Source organism: Dipodomys spectabilis, unplaced genomic scaffold (genome assembly GCF_019054845.1).
Source record: "Dipodomys spectabilis isolate Male_0828 unplaced genomic scaffold, ASM1905484v1 ptg000289l, whole genome shotgun sequence".
Classification (NCBI taxonomy): domain Eukaryota; kingdom Metazoa; phylum Chordata; class Mammalia; order Rodentia; family Heteromyidae; genus Dipodomys; species Dipodomys spectabilis.
The window spans coordinates 5,181,755-5,200,707 of NW_024870966.1; the positions used below are offsets into that span (position 1 = coordinate 5,181,755).

Below are 18,953 nucleotides of genomic sequence, written 5' to 3' on the forward strand. Positions count from 1 at the left end.
GCTTTTTTCTTTTTGCTTATGTGGTGCTGAGGAATTGAACCCAGGGCCTCAGGCATGCAAGGCAAGCGCTCTACCACTGATTCAACTTCACAGCCCTTAGCTACTATTTTTATTACAGATTGACCATCCCTAATCCAAAAATTGCAAATCCAAATGCTCCAAAACCCTCAAACTAGTGCTCCTACAACTTCTACCTCTCAAATATCTGTGATTACAGGTTTGCACTAACATACTTGGCTTCTAGCATCTTTATTGAACAATACAGTACAGATATATTTGGAAATCTTTTCTTATCAATGCCTATGCATTCCTCATCTTTCAAAATACTTCATAACAATTGAAAGGACAGCTAATTATCACCAGGCCATCATCTGATGTGCTTAATACATTAGGAACTGTATTAAACACTTTCGACCTATTTTCTCAGTTACTCCTAAATACAGCCACAGGATATTTCAGATACCCAAACTACAGCACTGAAAGGTTGTCCAAGATCACTTCATAAGTGCTGGAGCTGAGAATGGAAATCAAGAAATCTTTAAGACCTACAAGTAACCACTACATGTAAGACGTGATCTATCAGCCAGGCGCTGGTGGCTCACGCCTGTAATCCTAGCTATGCAGGAGGCTGAGATCTAAGGATCTCGGTTCAAAGCCAGCCTGGGCAGGAGAGACTGTGAGACTCCTATCTCCAATAAACTACCAGAAAACCAGAAGTGGCACTGTATCTCAAGTGGTAGAGAGCTCGCCTTGAGCTGAAGAGCTGAGGGACAGCGCCCAGGCCCAGAGTTCAAGACCCATGACCGACAAAAAAAAAAAAAAAAAAAAAAAGACGTGATCTATCATTCTTCTTTTTTTTTTGTTGTTTTTTTCTTTTTTGGTACGGGGGATCGAACCCAGGACGTTGCACTTGCTAGGCAAGCGCTTTGCCACTGAGCTACATCCCAGCCCAGACGTGATCTATCATTACAATGTGTTGCTGAGGGTTTGCATGGGGAAGTCAGTTAAGAGCAATTATGACAGCATGAAACACACACTACTAAATCCTAAAAAATCCATCGTGTTTCTCTTTACCTGAAGTTTATAATCTCACTGCGGCTATTGCCCTCTCCCCATCCTCTTACTCCCTTCCTTCAAGGTTGCCAAAACATCTGCTCACTTTTTCTTCTTTATCTTCTGTGTCTCCAACTGTTTTTTGACTGGGTAGCCAAGATATTTCCTTATTACCAAGCTTACATGTTTGGTTTCTTGTTGGTCGTGGGGCTTGAACTCTGGGCTTGGGCACTGTCCCTGTGCTCTTCAGCTCAAGGTGAGCCCTCTACCTCTTGAGCCACAGCACCACTTCCGGTTTTCTAGTGGTTTATTGGAGATCAGAGTCTCACGGACTTTTCTGCTTGAGCTGGCTTTGAACTGTGATCCTCAGATATCAGCCTCCTGAGTAGCTAGGATTACAGGCATGAGCCACCGGCGCTCGGCTCCAAGCTTACATGTTTTATCCGTTTCTTCTGTCTCCATTCCCCTACAGCAACCTGTTGATGGACAATGCCATCTTCCCTGGGACTCTCCTACCTTTTCATACAACATTTGCTTCCCAACTATGTATTGGGCAATGTCTACACTCCTGGCATTTTTCCAGATGATGGAGATGCATTGGTAAGCAAATCAGACTTGCAAAAATTCCGGAAAAAAAGCCAATAGACAGGATAAATGAATAAAACAGAGATGATGCAGATGGTGACGGAGGGAAAGTAAAGCAGGGAAGTAATATTAAGAGTGTGGAGGAGGGTGGTAATTTTGGTTTGAGTGACCAAAGGTGGCACTAAATAAAAATCTGAGGTCGTCAAAAATTGTGTGCCAGACAAGCAGAGGCTGAGTCTGAGACTGGGATGAGCTTGGAGGACGCTGATTTAGGGAGTGCACTCAGGTGGACGTCTGCTGGGGAAGGAAAGGAGCAGCCACACCGTGGAGGAAGCGGCTGGACTGCAATTCCACCACCAGAGCTCCAGCCAACTTCCTCTCCACGGTCCTTGGCAAACGCTAGCTTGCTTTTTTTTTTTTTGTTTTTAAGTTTTAGCAATGACTTACTTTAGAATTACATGATGAAGTAGTAGGGAGAAATGGATAAAGGAGCGGCATTTCCTATCCTCCCCGCCTCCACACAAGACCTGGGACTCAAAACCTCCTAAGTGTGCGGCCTTTAACTCTAACCGTTCCGTTCCCCAAAGGGACAAGCTGGGGAGGATCAAGACGTGTAGAAAGAAGTTGTGGTCTCAGACTGTGCGGGGCAGTCCGAGGTCCGAAGCTGTGCGGGGAGGGACTGGGCGGTATGAAGCCCAGGGCTGTGCGGGCCCGGGATGGGAGGGAGAGGAGGGGAGCAGCGCCGCGGAGCGGACCCAGGCCCCTGCCCGCCCGGGGCTCTGGACACAGCCCCGCCTCCTTCCGTCCGCGGACTCCATTTCCCACAATGCCCGGCGGCGGGGCGGCCGGAAGGCCGTGCGTCCCGCGCGGGGCATGATGGGGGAGTTGGAGCTTTCCATCATGGCGGCTTCCATTTCGGGCTACACCTTCAGCGCTGTGTGTTTCCACAGCGCCAACAGCAACGCAGACCACGTAGGTGCCGGGCCCCCTGCCGCGGCCGTAGAGGCCTTCAGCCTCCACTTGGGACCAGCGCCCGCGGCCAGCCCGGGACAGCTCGCTGCTCTGCCCCCGGGCTCGGGGCGGGCCCGACGAGCCGGTGACCCCGGCGGCTCCCGCCCCCGGCCGGCTCCCGGGACCCCGGTGGGCCTCTCGGCGTCTTCCGCCGCCGGCTGTCCCGGCTCGCTGCTCCGGGGGCAGCCAGCCTGCCCCGCCCGGCCCCCGGCAGTGTCAGTGGTCGCCCGGCGGAAACAGCGCCGGCCCCTCCCTGAGAGCCAGGCTTCCGGACCTTGGAGGGGCGCCCGCCCGGGGTCCGGACGGGGCCGAGGGGCCGGGCTTTGAGTGTCGTGGAAGCACCAGCCCCGCCCGCCGGCTTCGCCCGTTGTCCTGGCGCGCGGTGGGGGAAACCAGGCTGTCACTGGGCATACTAGTGTGTTCTTCGCCCTGATGGAAAATGGAGAATGTAAATAGGTGTGTGAGGTGCAGGGTCCGTTTGCGTTTCCTTGAGGAAGTTGCATATATAGTTCCTCAGAGAATGTTCTAAGGCCTAGGTGAAATAGGGAAGTGACAGCTCTGCGTACCAAGGAGAAACGCTTAGGCTTTGGAACTCCCAGGGGAAGAAGGAAAGCTGTTTCAGGATCTTTCATTTTACGAATTGCCTTTTTATGTCACTGGCCTTTGGTTGGAAATTCCTTATGGAAGTGGAGAAGGAGGTCCTGAATTTGGTGGGCATCGCTACAGGGTGCTTTCAAATTGCAAGATTATTTTAAGTGATGCTAATAGGAAATGATTCGTGTTCATTAAATAAGTGTGCGTGTGCACGTGTGTGTGATTGTCATTACAAAGCAAAATTAGGCTGCAGAAGGGAGAACTCAATTGAGTTTGATGTCAGCAGTCTTAGCTTCCATTAATTGATAACTGATTTCACGAGAGTGATTTTATTAGCAAATTTAATGGTTGTAATGCTTTTCATCCCTTCAGTGTTGATGGTAGAAATTGCTAGGAATGTATACAGTATAGGTTTTTTCCCAAAGGCAACTCTGGGCTTCGTTATTGTAGCCAGCCATTTATTAATGTAGGTGGTTTGTGATACTCCTCCTGTCCATAGACTACTGAATATGGGTTCAGTGATACTTTTTGACTTTGTATTAGGTGCAAAACCTTCGTATCATAGTTTATGTTTAGGGCAGGACTATGGTAAGAATAAGAACCTACCTGTTGAAAAGTGAATTGTTTTCTTACAAACTGTGGTAAGATGACCATATTATTTATCATCATCATTGAGCGACGATGATGATAGCCATATTATTTGGCTGATGATATTATTGTTAATATTATTTGTCTGCCGTAGGGCTTGGACTCAGATCCTAGCGTCATCCCTGAGCTCTTTTTGCACAAAGTTAGCCCTCTACAGACACTTAGAGGCACAGCTCCATTTCCAGTTTTCTGGTGGTTAATTGGAGATGTCTTTCCTGGCCAGGCTGGCCTTTGAATTGCCATCCTCAGATCTCAGCCTCCTGAATAGCTAGGATTACAGGTGTGAGCCATCGGTGCCTGGTTTGTTTAGATTATTATTAATTTAAGAGCTATGCCTTTAATGTCTCATGTTCTAGGCATAATGCTAAATTCATGGAAATTTCCCGCAATCTCTATAGCTTGCAATTGTGTTTTATATAACCATGCCTGTTTATATTAACCTTGTAACAATTATGGATATTGGATACATAATTCTTGATTTGTTTGTTTATTTTTGTGCTGGTACTGGGGCTTGAACTCCTCCCACTTCTCCGCTCAATTCTGGTGCTCTACCATTTAGCCACACCTACACTTCTGGCTTTTTGTTAGTTAATTGGATATAAGAGTCTTTAGGATTTGTCTGCCTGGACTAGCTTTGAATCATGATCCTCAGATCTCAGCCTCCTGAGTAGCTAGGAATATAAGTGTCAGCCACCATCACCTGGCTTAATTTCTCTTTTAAAGTTGAAAAACCAAGAATTAATGTTTATAATACATACATGTTTATACTAGACAAGAGATTAATATAAAACTGCACAGTCTGTAGACAAGGCTAGCAGACTTTCTGCAAAGGGCTAAGTAGTAAAAGATAGTAACAATGTGTAAGGTTTGGAAGCCTTGTGGTCCCTGTTGCAACTACTCAACCCTGCTATTGTATGGAGCAAACAGCTGTACGGTAGACAATATATGAATGAAGGTGACTGAGTTCTAATAAAGTTTACTTATAGACTCTAAAATTTGAACTTTATGTAAATTTTAACAGTTCATGAGGTATTATTCCTATTCTTATTTTTTCCAGCCATTTAAAAATGTAGAAATTTTATTTATCTTGCAAGCTGTACATTACTGGCATTGGACTGGATTTAGCCTCACACTGTAGGTTGCCTACTCCTACTATAAAGTAACAGACTTTGGTAATTCAGACCAGTAGATAAACATACTTAACTTCAGAGTGGTTTTATTATTATTATTTGCACTGATGAGTTATATATCACCTCATACTTAAGTCTGTTATGGTTACTAGGAAAATAGTGAATGATTAATTAAATTTTAATTTCAAATAAACAACATAATCTTTTTTTTTTTTGGGGGGGGGGGTCCAGTCGTGGGGCCTGAACTCTGGGCCTGGCCGATGTCCCTCAGCTCCTCAGCTCAAGGCAAGCGCTCTACCACTTGAGCCACAGTGCCACTTCTGGCTTTTTTCTTTTTGCTTATGTGGTGCTGAGGAATCGAACCCAGGGCCTCATGCATGCAAGGCAAGTGCTCTACCACTGAGCCACCTTCCCAGCCCGAAAAACAACATAATCTTTATGTAATGTTTTGGATATACTTACACTATCTGTAATTCTAGTCCTGAAAACTAGAATATAGGAACTATGAATCTGTAGCTATGATCTAAAGAATCCAAGAGTTCTAGCTGGGAGCCTGTGGCTCATGCCTGTAATCCTAACTACTCAGGAGCCTAAGATCTGAGAATCGCTGTTCAAAGCTAGCCAGGCGGGGCTGGGAAGGTGGCCCAGTGGTAGAGTGCTTGCCTTGCGTGCATGAGGCCCTGGGTTCGATTCCTCAGCACCATATAAGCAAAAAGCCGGAAGTGGCGCTGTGGCTCAAGTGGTAGAGTGCTAGCCTTGAGCTGAAGAGCTGAGGGACAGTGCCCAGCCCCAGAGTTCAGGCCCCACGACCGGACCCAAAAAAAAAAAAAAAAGCTAGCCTGGGAAGGAAAGTCTGTGAGACTCTTTATCTTCAATAAATCACCAGAAAACTAGAAGTAGAGCTGTGGCTCCAAGTGGTAGAGCCTTGAGCTAAAGAGTTCAGGGACAGAGCCCAGGCCTAGAGTTCAAGCCCCACAACCAACAACAAAAACAAAAAAGAATCCAAGAGTTCTAGAAGAATACTAGATTTGGGGGCTGGGAAGGTGGCTCAGTGGTAGAGTGCTTGCCTTGCGTGTATGAGGCCCTGGGTTCGATTCCTCAGCACCACATAAGCAGAAAAAGCCAGAAGTGGCGCTGTGGCTCAAGTGGTAGAGTGCTAACCTTGAGCTGAAGAGCTGAGGGACAGCACCCAGCCCCAGAGTTCAGGCCCCATGACTGGACCCCCCCCAAAAAAAAATACTAGATTTTTTTCACTTTGATTAGAAGTGATTTTTGTTGTTGTTGTTGTTTGCTTGTTATAAGACAAAGCTTCCTTTGAGTACAGGACAATTTGGGCATTTCTTTTCCGGCTTTTTCTATGTATGTGGTACTGAGGAATTGAACCCAGGGCTTCATGCATGCTAGGTAAGCACTCTACCACTAGGCCACATTCCCAGCCCAACAAAGCTTCTTTTAAAAGACAAGTTTATTGGTGCTTCTCAAACTGATTGTCATAGACACTTTTTGGGGTCTGAGAGAATTTTACTGTAAAGGAAATCTATATTACTCAATTTTGGGACATGCTTTGAATATGATAATTGGGGGTTTTAGGACATTCCCCCTTCCCAAATGCAGAAGAGTGAAGTTTTAAGACATCTGTCTTCACTTACCCCTCATAGATTGATACTTCTAACTGAAAATCTTTTCTTTTTTTTGGGTCCGGTCGTGGGGCCTGAACTCTGGGCCTGGGCACTGTCCCTCAGCTCTTCAGCTCAAGGCTAGCACTCTACCACTTGAGCCACAGCGCCACTTCTGGCTTTTTTCTTTTTGCTTATGTGGTGCTGAGGAATCGAACCCAGGGCCTCATGCATGCAAGGCAAGTGCTCTACCACTGAGCCACCTTCCCAGCCCCCTGAAAATCTTTTAAACTAGGAAGTTTCTATAACTGGCTTGATGGATCAACCTAGAAATTAGAAATATCTTATAGAAAAACATTATTTCAGCAAATTTATTCAGCCAGTGTTTGTTGAGTATCTGGTTGGGTGTGAGGTACTGGGCTAGGTACAGAGATACAGCAATAAACAAGCACAAAGTACCTTTTCTGAGCATACATTTTAGCTGGTGTAGGCATCTATCTATTTCTATAATTCTGTAATATGGTAGTGAGAAGCCTAAGAAGAAGGGCAAGATGAAGGGGACAGAACCCGGAAGATGTAATTTGCCATATGTTGGCCTTGCAAAGCCTCTCTGATGTACCATTTGAATAAAGACATAAATTAGGGAAGGAAAGCCAAGTATTGTTGCTTCACATATGTAGTCCTAGTTACCCAAGAGGCTAAGATCTGGAGGGTTGAAGTTCTAAGCCAACCCAGGCAGATTGGAGATTCCATCTCCAATTAACTAGCAACCATGCAAGTATCTAGGGGGAGATTCCAGATGGATTAGTACTACTATGTTCTCTACAGGAACATTATTTTGGCATTAGGGTGTGCCCTATCCAGCTGAGCTTGTGCTGAGTAGCAGCAAGTATTCAAACAGTTAATTTGCTGAACAATGCAAACTGATTTTTTTTTTGGGGGGGGGGGGGGATCAGGTCGTGGGGCCTGAACTCGGGCCTGAGTGCTGTCCCTCAGCTCTTCAGCTCAAGGCTAGCGCTCTACCACTTGAGCCACAGCGCCACTTCCAGCTTTTTTCTTTTTGCTTATGTGGTGCTGAGGAATCTAACCCAGGGCCTCATGCATGCAAGGCAAGCGCTCTACCACTGAGACACCTTCCCAGCCCCAGACTGATTTTTTTTATAAACGTATTTTTTTATTGTGAAAATATTGTACAGAGGGGTTACAATTATATGGGCAAGATAATGAGTACATTTCTTTTTCTTTTCCTTTTTTTTTTTTTCTTTGGTCCGATCGTGAGGCCTGATCTCTGGGCCTGGGTGCTGTCCCTCAGCCCTTCAGCTCAAGGCTAGCATTCTACCACTTGAGCCACAGTGCCACTTCCGGCTTTTTGGCTTTTTTTTTTTCTGCTTTTGTGGTGCTAAGGAATCGAACCTGGGACCTCATGCATGCAAGGCAAGCACTCTACCACTGAGCCACCTTCCCAGCCCTAATGAGTACATTTCTTATCAAGCATTGTAGCCTCCTCCTTTGTTTCCCCTTCCCATCTCTTCCCATCCTCCCCCCCCTCCCCACCAAAGTTGTAAAGTTCGTTTTTCGGCATAATGACTTGTACATCTCATTGTTGCAATGGGTCCTCCTGTATCCCTGTTTTAACGATTTGTTTTTTCCCTTTCCCTCCACATATAGCAACATCATATATAGTGAAAGCAGGGGTTATACCGTGGGGGAGGGACATACAAAGCAACAAAGATATAATCTTATAAATATGTTAGAAACAATCGCATGAAAGATCTCTCTCTATTTTTGTCAGTCATGGAGCTTGAACTCTAGGCCTGGGAGCTGTCCCTGAGCAATTTGGCTCAAGGCTCATGCTCTACCACTTGAGCCATAGCGCCACTTCCAGTTTTCTGTTTTTTTTTTTAATTGTGATTAAGTGATTACATAATTTCCCAAATTTCACAGTATTGTGGGATAGTGATGCTCAGTTAAAGTCACAAACACATTCTAACTTTCCTGGAGCAAATTATCTATCATGGTCTATAACATACAACGGTGTACACATATATACCATACATGTGATCAGCAGCATGGGGTTATTTAATAGTGGTTTGACCAGATGAGTGGAAGTTCTTTGTTTCTTAAGTCCTGTTAATTTTGTCGTATCACCTAACATTTTGGATTTAACATGCACTTATCAGGGAGACCATGTACCGTTTGTCTCTTTGCTCTTGGCTTACCTCGCTCAACATGATTTCTTCTAGCTCCATCCAGTTCCCTGCAAATGTCATTATTTTGTCATTTCTAATGGCCAATGCAGACTGATTTAATGATAGGTATTCTCCAGAGTTACAAGTAATAAATCAGCTTCTTCATTTGTATGTCTAAGTGTGTGTGTGTGTGTGTGTGTGTGTGTGTGTGTGTGTGTTTTATGCTGGTTCTAGGGCTTATACTCAGAGATTGTTCTTGCTTAGCTTTTTCACTCATGGCTAGTACTGAACTCTGTGCCTGGGCACTGTTCCTTAGCTCTTCAGCTCAAGGCTAGCACTCTACCACTTGAACTATAGCACAACTTCCAGCTTTTTCTGCTTATGTGATACTGAGGAATCAAACTCAGGGCCTCATGCATACAAGGCAAGCACTCTACCACTGAGCCACCTTCCCAGCCTTTAGTAGGGTTTTAATAGAATGAAATAAATTACATGCTGTTTTAAGAAACAGCCTTGGGATATTCTGCTTCCTGAGCTTTTTTTGACATTGCTTATGAAGCTTAGTAAGATTTAAGAAATGAATTCACTCAAAACAGGAAAGCCTTGACAGGATTAAAATAATATGTTTTCTTATGAAATCCTTTTTTCTCCAAACATTCTAATTAGTAGAGATACCTCATCGCTTTATTTATTGGTTTAAAAATAGTATTTATATGCTAAGCTTATTTGGGCTGTTGTTAAAATTATTATAAAATAATGTCCTTAATCCCTCTTAATTTTAGTAAAAATAGCTTTATATTTAGCCTGCAATTGTTTTCTTTTATTTTTAGGAAGGCTTTTTGCTGGGCGAGGTAAGGCAAGAGGAAACTTTTAGCATCAGTGACTCACAAATCAGCAACACAGAATTTCTGCAAGTAATTGGTGAGTAAATTTCTCATTGACCTTAGAAATATACTTCTTTTTTTTTTCAGTAATTCAATAATTTATTCCTCTAAAAAAGTGTAGAAGTATGTAGCTCTCATCCACAAGGTATATATGAATGACATTTAAAATGGAGGCCTTTTATTATTGTTTCTTTTATCAAAGTCTTAATGTAATGTACCAGCGCTGTATTGTAGTGTTTTAGTTTTAATGAACTTCACATGTTTTTGTATTCTCTCAAATTGTTTGTTGTATATAAAAGATGCTCACTGCAAAATGCTGGAAGGAAAAAGGAAACAAAAGTAATTCAGAATTTCCCAGAAATGTATAGCTTTTATATTTTAAAAAGGTTCTGAAATATACATACAAGCATGCTTCTGCAGAATTTCCAAAATTGAAAATAAAAATAATAAAATAACTTCTCACTCTGTAGCAAATCCAGGGCTCGTACATTTCAGATTAATTCAGTAAAAAACTCACAAGTAAAAGAATGCATAGTTAAGGGAAATGTTATACAGACTTTTTTTCACACAGAAGTACATAATAAGATTTTTTTTTGGGGGGGGGGGGTTCCGGTTGTGGGGCCTGAACTCTGGGCCTGGGCACTGTCCCTCAGTTCTTCAGCTTAAGGCTAGTGGTCTATCACTTGAACCACAGCACCACTTCCGGCCTTTTTTTTCTTTTTGCTTATGTAGTGCTGAGGAATCGAACCCAGGGCCTCATGCTTGCAAGGCAAGCGCTCTACCTCTGAGCCACCTTCCCAGCCCCATAATAAGATTTTTAAAAATCTATTGCCATTCATTTATTTTTGCACAAAAACATATATGTCACCAGCTTTTTCTTAACTTAAAAAACTTAAATAAGACACCAGATGAAAACTACCCTTTGCTGCCTTTTTTAAAAAAAATTTTTGTAGGGTTTTCTGTTTTTTTGTGTTTTTTTTTTTTTCCTACTAAGAATTGCATTTCTAGAGAAGAAAAGCCCCTGCATTAAAAACAGCCCATTAAAAAAAAAAAATCAAAGTTATGATGAATTCTGGGGGAAAAAAGCAACCGCAAAGTGGTAAAAGATTACGTATATCTACTTTATAGTTTGGGTCCGGTCGTGGGGCCTGAACTCTGGGCCTGGGCGCTGTCCTTCAGCTCTTCAGCTCAAGGCTAGTGCTCTACCACTTGAGCCACAGCGCCACTTCCGGCTTTTTTGTTTTTGCTTATGTGGTGCTGAGGAATCGAACCCAGGGCCTCAGGCATGCAAGGCAAGCGCTCTACCACTGAGCCACCTTCCCAGCCCAAAATACCCTTCTTGTATATATACTTGTCATTTATTTTGCTTTTTGGCTCATAATTAATTTTAACTAAAATATTAAATGGATGCTAACAAGTTTATTTATGCTGATAAGTGATATGTTTTGTGTCAGTGCATAGCTGTATGTGTGGTTCTTCTGTGCAGCTGTCCCTATCCAGTAATTGATCTGATTTTTACTGAATCACTATGTGACCACTCAGTAGTCTCTTCAAAACCACAGTGAACCTGAAGTTTGTAGTTTAGGCTCTCTTCATTGCTAGTATCACTCTATATTATAATGAATGGATGCCTTGTGCTGATCCTTCCTAGAGGGATCTGGCAAAGATGGTCATACCAAAGATGCTTGCTGAATCTACACAGCCTTCTGAGTCTAAAAGTCAGTCATTTTGGAGCATGTGACTGGAGAGGAGAAAAGGGTGTTTATTGATGTAGAACACAATGCTTTTAGGTATATCTTGAGCAAAATACCAAATAGCACATCTTGATATGCAGGACTAAGCAAAGGGTGTTTTATTTATTTATGTAGCAAACATCTATTGCAGAACTTCCATGACTGAGGCATGGCCAACAAAGGACTATCCAGATCTATCCCTGCATTTTGAAACTATGGGGAAAATAAAGCAACTATACAGAAATACCACCAGACAGTGCAAGATGAGTGCTGTAAGAGAAACAAGTCTTGGGGCTGGGAAGGTGGCTCAATGGTAGAGTGCTTGCCTTGTGTGCATGAGGCTCTGGGTTCAATTCTTCAGCTCCACATAAGTAGAAAAAGCCAGAAGTAGTGCTGTGGCTCAAGTGGTAGAGCACTAGCCTTGAGCTGAAATGCTGAGGACAGTCAAAGGCCCAGAGTTCAGGCCCCACAACCGGCAAAAAAAAAAAAAAAGAGAAACAAGTCTTATTAAATATCTGATGCTGAGAGAAAAACCTAGTGGAGAAACTGCAAAGGACTTGGCAGGGCCGGAGGGCTGCACATTCAGGGAAGTGCAGAGCAAATCAGGCATAAAACATAGAGGATACCTGGCCTATTTCTGTGTGACTAAGGCTCAGATGCGTGAAAGTGAATGGTGTGTGGTTTGAAATACTGCTGACAGGTTAGATCACACTGTGACCAAGTCATCAGTTTTGATACCCTTCAGGTAAATGAACTGGAGTACAAGGATAAAGAATTGAGGGATAAGTGACTGAAGGTTCTCCAAAAGAGTCAAGACCTGCTGGGTGCCAGTGGCTCACGCCTGTGTTCAAAGCTAGCCTGGGCAGGAAAGTCTGTGAGACTCTTATCTCCAATTAACCACTAGAAAACCGGAAGTGGTGCTGTGGCTTAAAGTGGTGAACACTTGCTTTAAGCTGAAGAGCACAGGGACAGCACCCAGGCCCAGAGTTCAAGCCCCATGACTAACCAAAAAAAAAAAAAAAAGAGTCAAGACCAAACTTTGACCTCACACAGTTCTGCCCTGCTGAGTAAGGATTTGTTTTGTGCATAGAGTATAATTCACCTTTAATTCAGGTCATATTGAAGTGGTTTTTTTTTTTTTTTTTTTTTTTTTGTCGGTCGTGGGGCTTGAACTCTGGGCCTGAGTGCTGTCCCTCAGCTCTTCAGCTCAAGGCGAGCGCTCTACCACTTGAGCTACAGCGCCACTTCCGGTTTTCTGGTGGATTATTGGAGATAGGAGTCTCTCACGGTCTCTCCTGCCCGGGCTGGCTTTGAACCGCGATCCTCAGATCTCAGCCTCCTGAGTAGCTAGGATTACAGGCGTGAGCCACCAGCGCCCGGCTTGAAGTGGTTTTGATTTACATAACTCTTTAAAATCCTAAATCAGAGAATTTCATTTCACAGGATATCTGGGTAGTTGCTATTTACATCTTGATTTTCAAAATTCTATTTCTTTCTTATGACTATTCTGGTTGGCTATCTAGCTATCTTTGCAGAGCTAGGGATCAAACCCTTATATATGTGAGGTAAGTACTCTACAACTGAACCACACCCCCAGCCATATTTATTTATGTCTTTTTGTTGTTGTTGTTGTTGGTCATGGGTCTTGAACTCTGGGCCTGGGCGCTGTCCCTGAGCTCTTCAGCTCAAGGTGAGTACTCTACCACTTGAGCCACAGCACCACTTCCAGTTTTCTGGAATAAACCTATTGGAGATAAGAGTCTCATGGACTTTCCTGCCCAGGCTGGCTTTGAGACACGATCCTCAGATCTCAGCCTCCTTAGTAGCTAGGATTACAGGCATGAGCCACCAGCATCCAGCCAGACATCTTTTCTTTTTAAAATATAAGTTAATTTAAAAATCTGTGCCTACTCATTTGAATTAGAGCTGTCCACTTTTAGTTCTAAGCGTGGTAGGTAGGGAGAGAAAAGTATCCTCAGGTAATGAGGTGACAACAGTAACAATTACTAGAAAGAAGGAAGGGAGGAAAGAGAGGCAATACTCAGCTCTCCCAGGAGAAAATGAAGCAAGAATTCTGTTCCTTTCACCATCCCATGTGGATAAGCTGTTAAGGCCTAGGGAACACTGTAAAAGTCCAAGCTTAGTTTCCTTGTGCTTTCCAGGATTCATCTGTCAAATGTGTCTTCCGCCTCCCCTTCAGTCTGTACCTTTGTCATGTTTACCCCATGAGGGACCTACTGTTATTAAAAAAAAAAAAAATAGAAAGTTTAAATTCCCTCAGAAAATGCTACATGATATCTAGAGTATATCTCAGCCTAATTTTTTTCAAAGCTTTTTTTTGGTGCTAGGGGCCTCATGCTTGCTAGACAAGCACTACAACTCAGCTGTATCCCTACCCCTAGCTATATGGCACTTCTGTATTGTGCTTCCAATCTGAGTTGGAAACTTTGAAGGACACTCTTGAGGCAGCTGATGACAAGCATGCAAAATCAGAGTTCAAACTTAAATACTCCAGGGGTTCTTTTTTTTAGTTAGACATGGGACTTGAACTCAGGGTCTAGGCTCTTTCTGTCCCTGTGCTCTTTGGCTCAAGGGTAGTGCTCCACCACTTTAAGCCACAGTGCCACTTCCAGTTTTCTGGTGGTTAATTGGAAATAAGAATCTCATAGGCTGGGCGCTTGTGGCTTACACCTGTAATCCTAGTTACTCAGGAGCCTGAGTTCTGAGGATCATGGTTCAAAGTCAGCCTGGGCAAGGAAAGTCCATGAGACTCTTATCTCCAATTAACCACCAGAAAATTGGAAGTGGTGCTGTGGCTCAAGTGGTAGAGTGCTTGCCTTGAGCTGAAGAGCTGAGGGTCAGTGCCTAGAACCAGAGTTCAGACCCCACGACTGACCCGGGTAGGGAGAGGGGGGAAGAATCTCATCAATTTTTTTTTTTCTCCCCTAGGCTGGCTTTGAACTGCAATCCTCAAATCTCAGCCTCCTGAGTAGCTAGGATTATGGATGTGAGCTACCAGCACCCAGCTAACAAAATATTCTTAAAAGCTATTAGTTTTTTCTTTTCCCTGAACTGGATAATCTTTTTTTTTTTTTTTTTCTTTTGTTGGTCATTGGGGCTTGAACTCTGGGCCTGGGCGATGTCCCTGCCCTCTTCAGCTCAAGGCAAGTGCTCTACTTCTTGAGCCACAGCGCCACTTCCGGTTTTCTAGTGGTTTATTGGCGACCAGAGTCTCATGGACTTTTCTGCCCAGGCTGGCTTTGAACCATGATCCTCAGATCTCAGCCTCCTGAGTAATTAGGATTACAGGCGGGAGCCACTCGTGCCCAGTTTGGATAATCTTTTTATTACAAGTAATATGTATACTTTTTTTTTTTACCTGATGCAAAGAGACAGCAGCCCACCCTTGTCTCTTTATGAATACATTTTTAAAAATTATTTTTTCCCACTTTCAGTTTTTTGGTGGTTAATTGGAGATGAGTCTTACGAGCAGTGAAGTCTAGGCTGGCTTTGAACTGCCATCTTAGGTCTCAGATTCCTGAGTAGCTAGGATTATAGGACTGAGGCAACAGCGCCCAGCTATGAGTAATATTTTTACTACTGACATTCCACATTCTAATGACTATCTCTGAAGTAACTTATAATGATGTACCCTGTCATTTTTAGCCCCCAAAGAAGGAAATACTTCTGGAGTTGTCTTCACTTTCATCACTATATCAGCTCGATAGCTAGGCAAATGAATTCTTCTTTCCTGTAGAAGTTATGTGTGTATGTGTGTGTTAGTGACATAATGTAAGTCACTGGTACCCGAGTTTGTAGTAGTTTGTTTTAATTAAGGTAAAACTACACCCTGGAACTCTGAGGCTATGAATTTTTTTTTTTTTTTTTGCCAGTCCTGGGGCTTGAACTCAGGGCCTGGGCACTGTCCCTGAGCTTCTTTTGCTCAGGGCTAGCATTCTACTTCTTGAGCCACCACACCACTTCTGGCCTTTTCTGTTTATGTGGTACTAAAGAATTGAACCTAAGGTTTCATGCATGGTAGGCAAGCACTCTACCACCAAGCCACATTCCCAGCCCAGAGGCTATGGATTTTTAAACAGCAGGTGATGAGTTGCTCCCTAAGAGAATGTGATGAATAGAATTGAATGGTCAACTTATCTCTTCTTTATAAAAACAGTTCAAACCCTAGATCCTCTAATGAATTTGAAGGAATTGTTCATTTCAGAAGTTCTTAGGATCTGCCTTATAAATGACTGTCTCCCTCAGTATTCACCATCTTTGCAAGGGTTAATAGACTTAAAGAATTCCTTCTCCTTCAAATCATCTGGTCCAAGTTGTCAGCTAGTTATGAATGGTAGGTGCTTAAGACCCTTTTCTCCCTAAGTTGTATTTACAACTTTTTGGGTATTTTTTGTCAGACATGGGGCCTGAACTCAGAGCCTGGGTACTGAGCACTGACCCTGAGGTCTTTTGCTCAACGTTAGTGCCCTACCACTTTGAGCCACAGCCCCACTTCCAATTTTCTGGTGGTTAATTGGGGATAAGAGTCTCATGTACTTTCCTGCCTGGGTTGGCTTTGAACCACCATCCTCAGATCACAACCTCCTGTGTAGCTAGGATTACAGGCATGAGCCACCAACACCTTTATAGCTTTTATGCCACTTGATTAAATACTTCTAGTCAGTTTTACTTTTTCCTGTGATGAGTTGCTGAAATTGGTGAGATTGAATAAGACACACAATAGCTGCATGTTCCTGAAAGACCTTCAACTGTGTGCCCATCACACCTGGGCAAACAGAGCAGAACTCTTGTTCTCCAGTCTGCTTGTTCTATCTTGTGTCCCTGGTGTAACTGTTGAGCAGGCACACAGTACTGCTTCTGGTTTGATGGAAGACTATCTTCATTATCAAAGATTTTGTTTAAAAACAAAAAATCTGGGGGTGGAAAGGTAACTCAGTGGTAGAGTGCTTGCCTTGCATTCATGAGGCCCTGGGTTCGATTCCTCAGTAGCACATAAGCAGAAAAAGCTGGAAATGGTGCTGTGGCTCAAGTGGTAAAGTGCTAGCTTTGAGCTGAAGAGCTGAGGGACAGTGCTCAGGCCCAGAGTTCAAGACCCATGACCAATCCAAAAAAAAAAAAAATCTGTGCTGGGAAGGTAGCTCAGTCGTATAGTGCTTACCTCAAATGCATGAGGCCCTAGGTTTGATTCCTCAGCACCACATAAACAGAAAAAGCCGAAAGTGGCACTGTGGCTCAAGTGGTAGAGTGTTAGCCTTGAGCTGAAGAGAGCTTAGGGACAGCACCCAGGCCCAGAGTTCAAGCCGCAAGACTGACAAAAAAAAATAATAATCCTAAGCTATTTTATGGTTGTCTGTGTCTCACATGATTAACTGAAGTGTTTTCCTTTCTTTTTACAGAAATCCATAACCATCAGCCTTGTTCAAAACTTTTTAGGTAAGCTACATGTTTTCAGTTCTTATTAAAAGGATTGATTAAAAACTAATGAATTGGGGGCTGGGAATGTGGCTTAGTGGTAGAGTGCTTGCCTAGCATGCATGAAGCCCTGGGTTCGATTCCTCAGTACCACATAAACAGAAAAGGCCAGAAGTGGTGCTATGGTTCAAGTGATAGAGTGCTAGCCTTTATTACAAAAGCTCAGGCCCAGAGTTTTAGCCCCAGGATTGGCCGAAAAGAAGAAGAAAAAACATCTCTTCAACTTTTTTTTTTTTTGGTCAGTCGTGGGGCCTGAACTCTGGGCCTGGACGCTGTCCCTCAGCTCTTCAGCTCAAGGTTAGCACTCTACTGCTTGAGCCACAGCGCCACTTCTGGCTTTTTCTGCTTATGTGGTGCTGAGGAATCGAACCCAGGGCCTCATGCATGCAAGGCAAGCGTTCTACCACTGAGCCACCTTCCGAGCCCTTCAAAGAATTTTAAGTAAGGAAGGGGTACATATGACTTACCTTTGTGCTTACTGTTTAAGCTAATATACACCAGTTTCGTTATATGACCAACTAAAGGACAGACAGAAAGAAATGAGAAGACAACATTCAGAGGGAGAAAGCAAACAATAGAAGTAGATCTGGAGGGAAAAGATAGGATAGAGGAGTCCAGTATCTCCCACTCCTGCACTTCTCCCAAACCACCACCTAGGCTCTGTCATCTTTCTTTTTTTTTTTTCTGTCATCTTTCTAAGCCTCAAACCCTACCATCTGATGGCTGGAATGCTTTCAGCTGTGTGCTGTATAAAACTCCCCTAGGCCCTACTTCTCCCTCCCCAGAAGGCATGCCAGTGTGCTTCCAGTATGCCCGCATAAACACCATTCAGTGTTCTTGATCATTCCTTCCCCCACCAACCCCTTTGGCCTACCTCTTTCTGCTGTTTGAACCCTGAAGCTCTCACCCTGACCACCCTAAACACCCAGGCCCTGACACCCCAGCACCCCTGACTCTTAACATGTCTACTCTTCACGTACACCTCTAAGACTATTTTTTTTGTTTTTTGGGGGGGGTTCGGTCGTGGGGCCTGAACTCTGGGCCTGGGCACTGTCCCTCAGCTCTTCAGCGCTCTACCACTTGAGCTACAGTGCCACTTCCGGCTTTTTTCTTTTTGCTTATGTGGTGCTGAGGAATCGAACCCAGGGCCTCAGGCATGCAAGGCAAGCGCTCTACCACTGAGCCACCTTCCCAGCCCTCTTAGACTATTTTAGAGGACTGTCATCATGCCAGCTGGCTACCAGTAAACAAAGCCTGAAAGTAGCCAAAGAACCCCACCTAGTTTAGATTTACACATAACTGAATGTGGAATGGGGAAGCTATAATAAGACCAATAGCAGAGGAACAACTATTGGTCATTTGAAAAGAATGTCAGATGTCAGAGCCATGAAATGGGCAGAGTTTTATTCTACACACTGCCTCTGTCTCACCCCTGAAAGAATCTGCTCTAGGCTTGGTGTAGCTCCACTGGATGTGCTTGGCCTCACCCCGCTAAGGAATTCCATAAAACACTGTCAGTACCAGAACAAGGATAGGATTTGATTGAGTTTAATTCAGACATTCATAATTCCTAGAGTTAAAAAAACAAACAAAAAAAACCTTAAAGATCAGGTGTCTACTCCAAACTCCTTATTTTGCAAAAAAGGAAATGGAGAACAGATAAAGTGACTTGCCCCACATTTTACAGGAAAAAGCAGAATTTGGGCTGGACCTAGTATCTCTTAGTGCCTGAGTCAGTGATTTTTTGAACTCTTTCCTGCCTTTAGGGCCTGCACTTACGGTAGTAAGAGGAGGATGGCATTCCTAGGACAGTCACCAGAGACAGGAAAGTATATCTGGGCTCATTGCATTGGTCTGTTTGGGAAGTGAATGCATTGTTTGAAGCTAACCAGACCTGGCTTCAAATCCCAGCCCTTTTGTGCTAGCTCTTCAGTTTGGGGCAAGTCAGTTAACATTGCTATCTTTATCTGTAAAAAATGGAATAAAACTTACTGATTGTTGGGCTAAACTCATACCT

General features: G+C 43.7%; 1 protein-coding gene across 1 annotated transcript in view; it reads left to right on the top strand.

Moving 5' to 3' along the window:
- Positions 1–2,506: 2,506 nt before the first annotated feature.
- The window catches only part of Abraxas2 (abraxas 2, BRISC complex subunit), a 39,006-nt gene continuing 22,559 nt past the window's right edge, over positions 2,507–18,953 (top strand). The window contains exons 1-3 of the mRNA XM_042701377.1: positions 2,507–2,610; positions 9,657–9,747; positions 16,861–16,897. Coding sequence (XP_042557311.1) covers positions 2,512–2,610; positions 9,657–9,747; positions 16,861–16,897 — 227 coding nt within the window. The 5' untranslated portion in view covers positions 2,507–2,511. The remainder of the gene's footprint in view (positions 2,611–9,656; positions 9,748–16,860; positions 16,898–18,953) is intronic.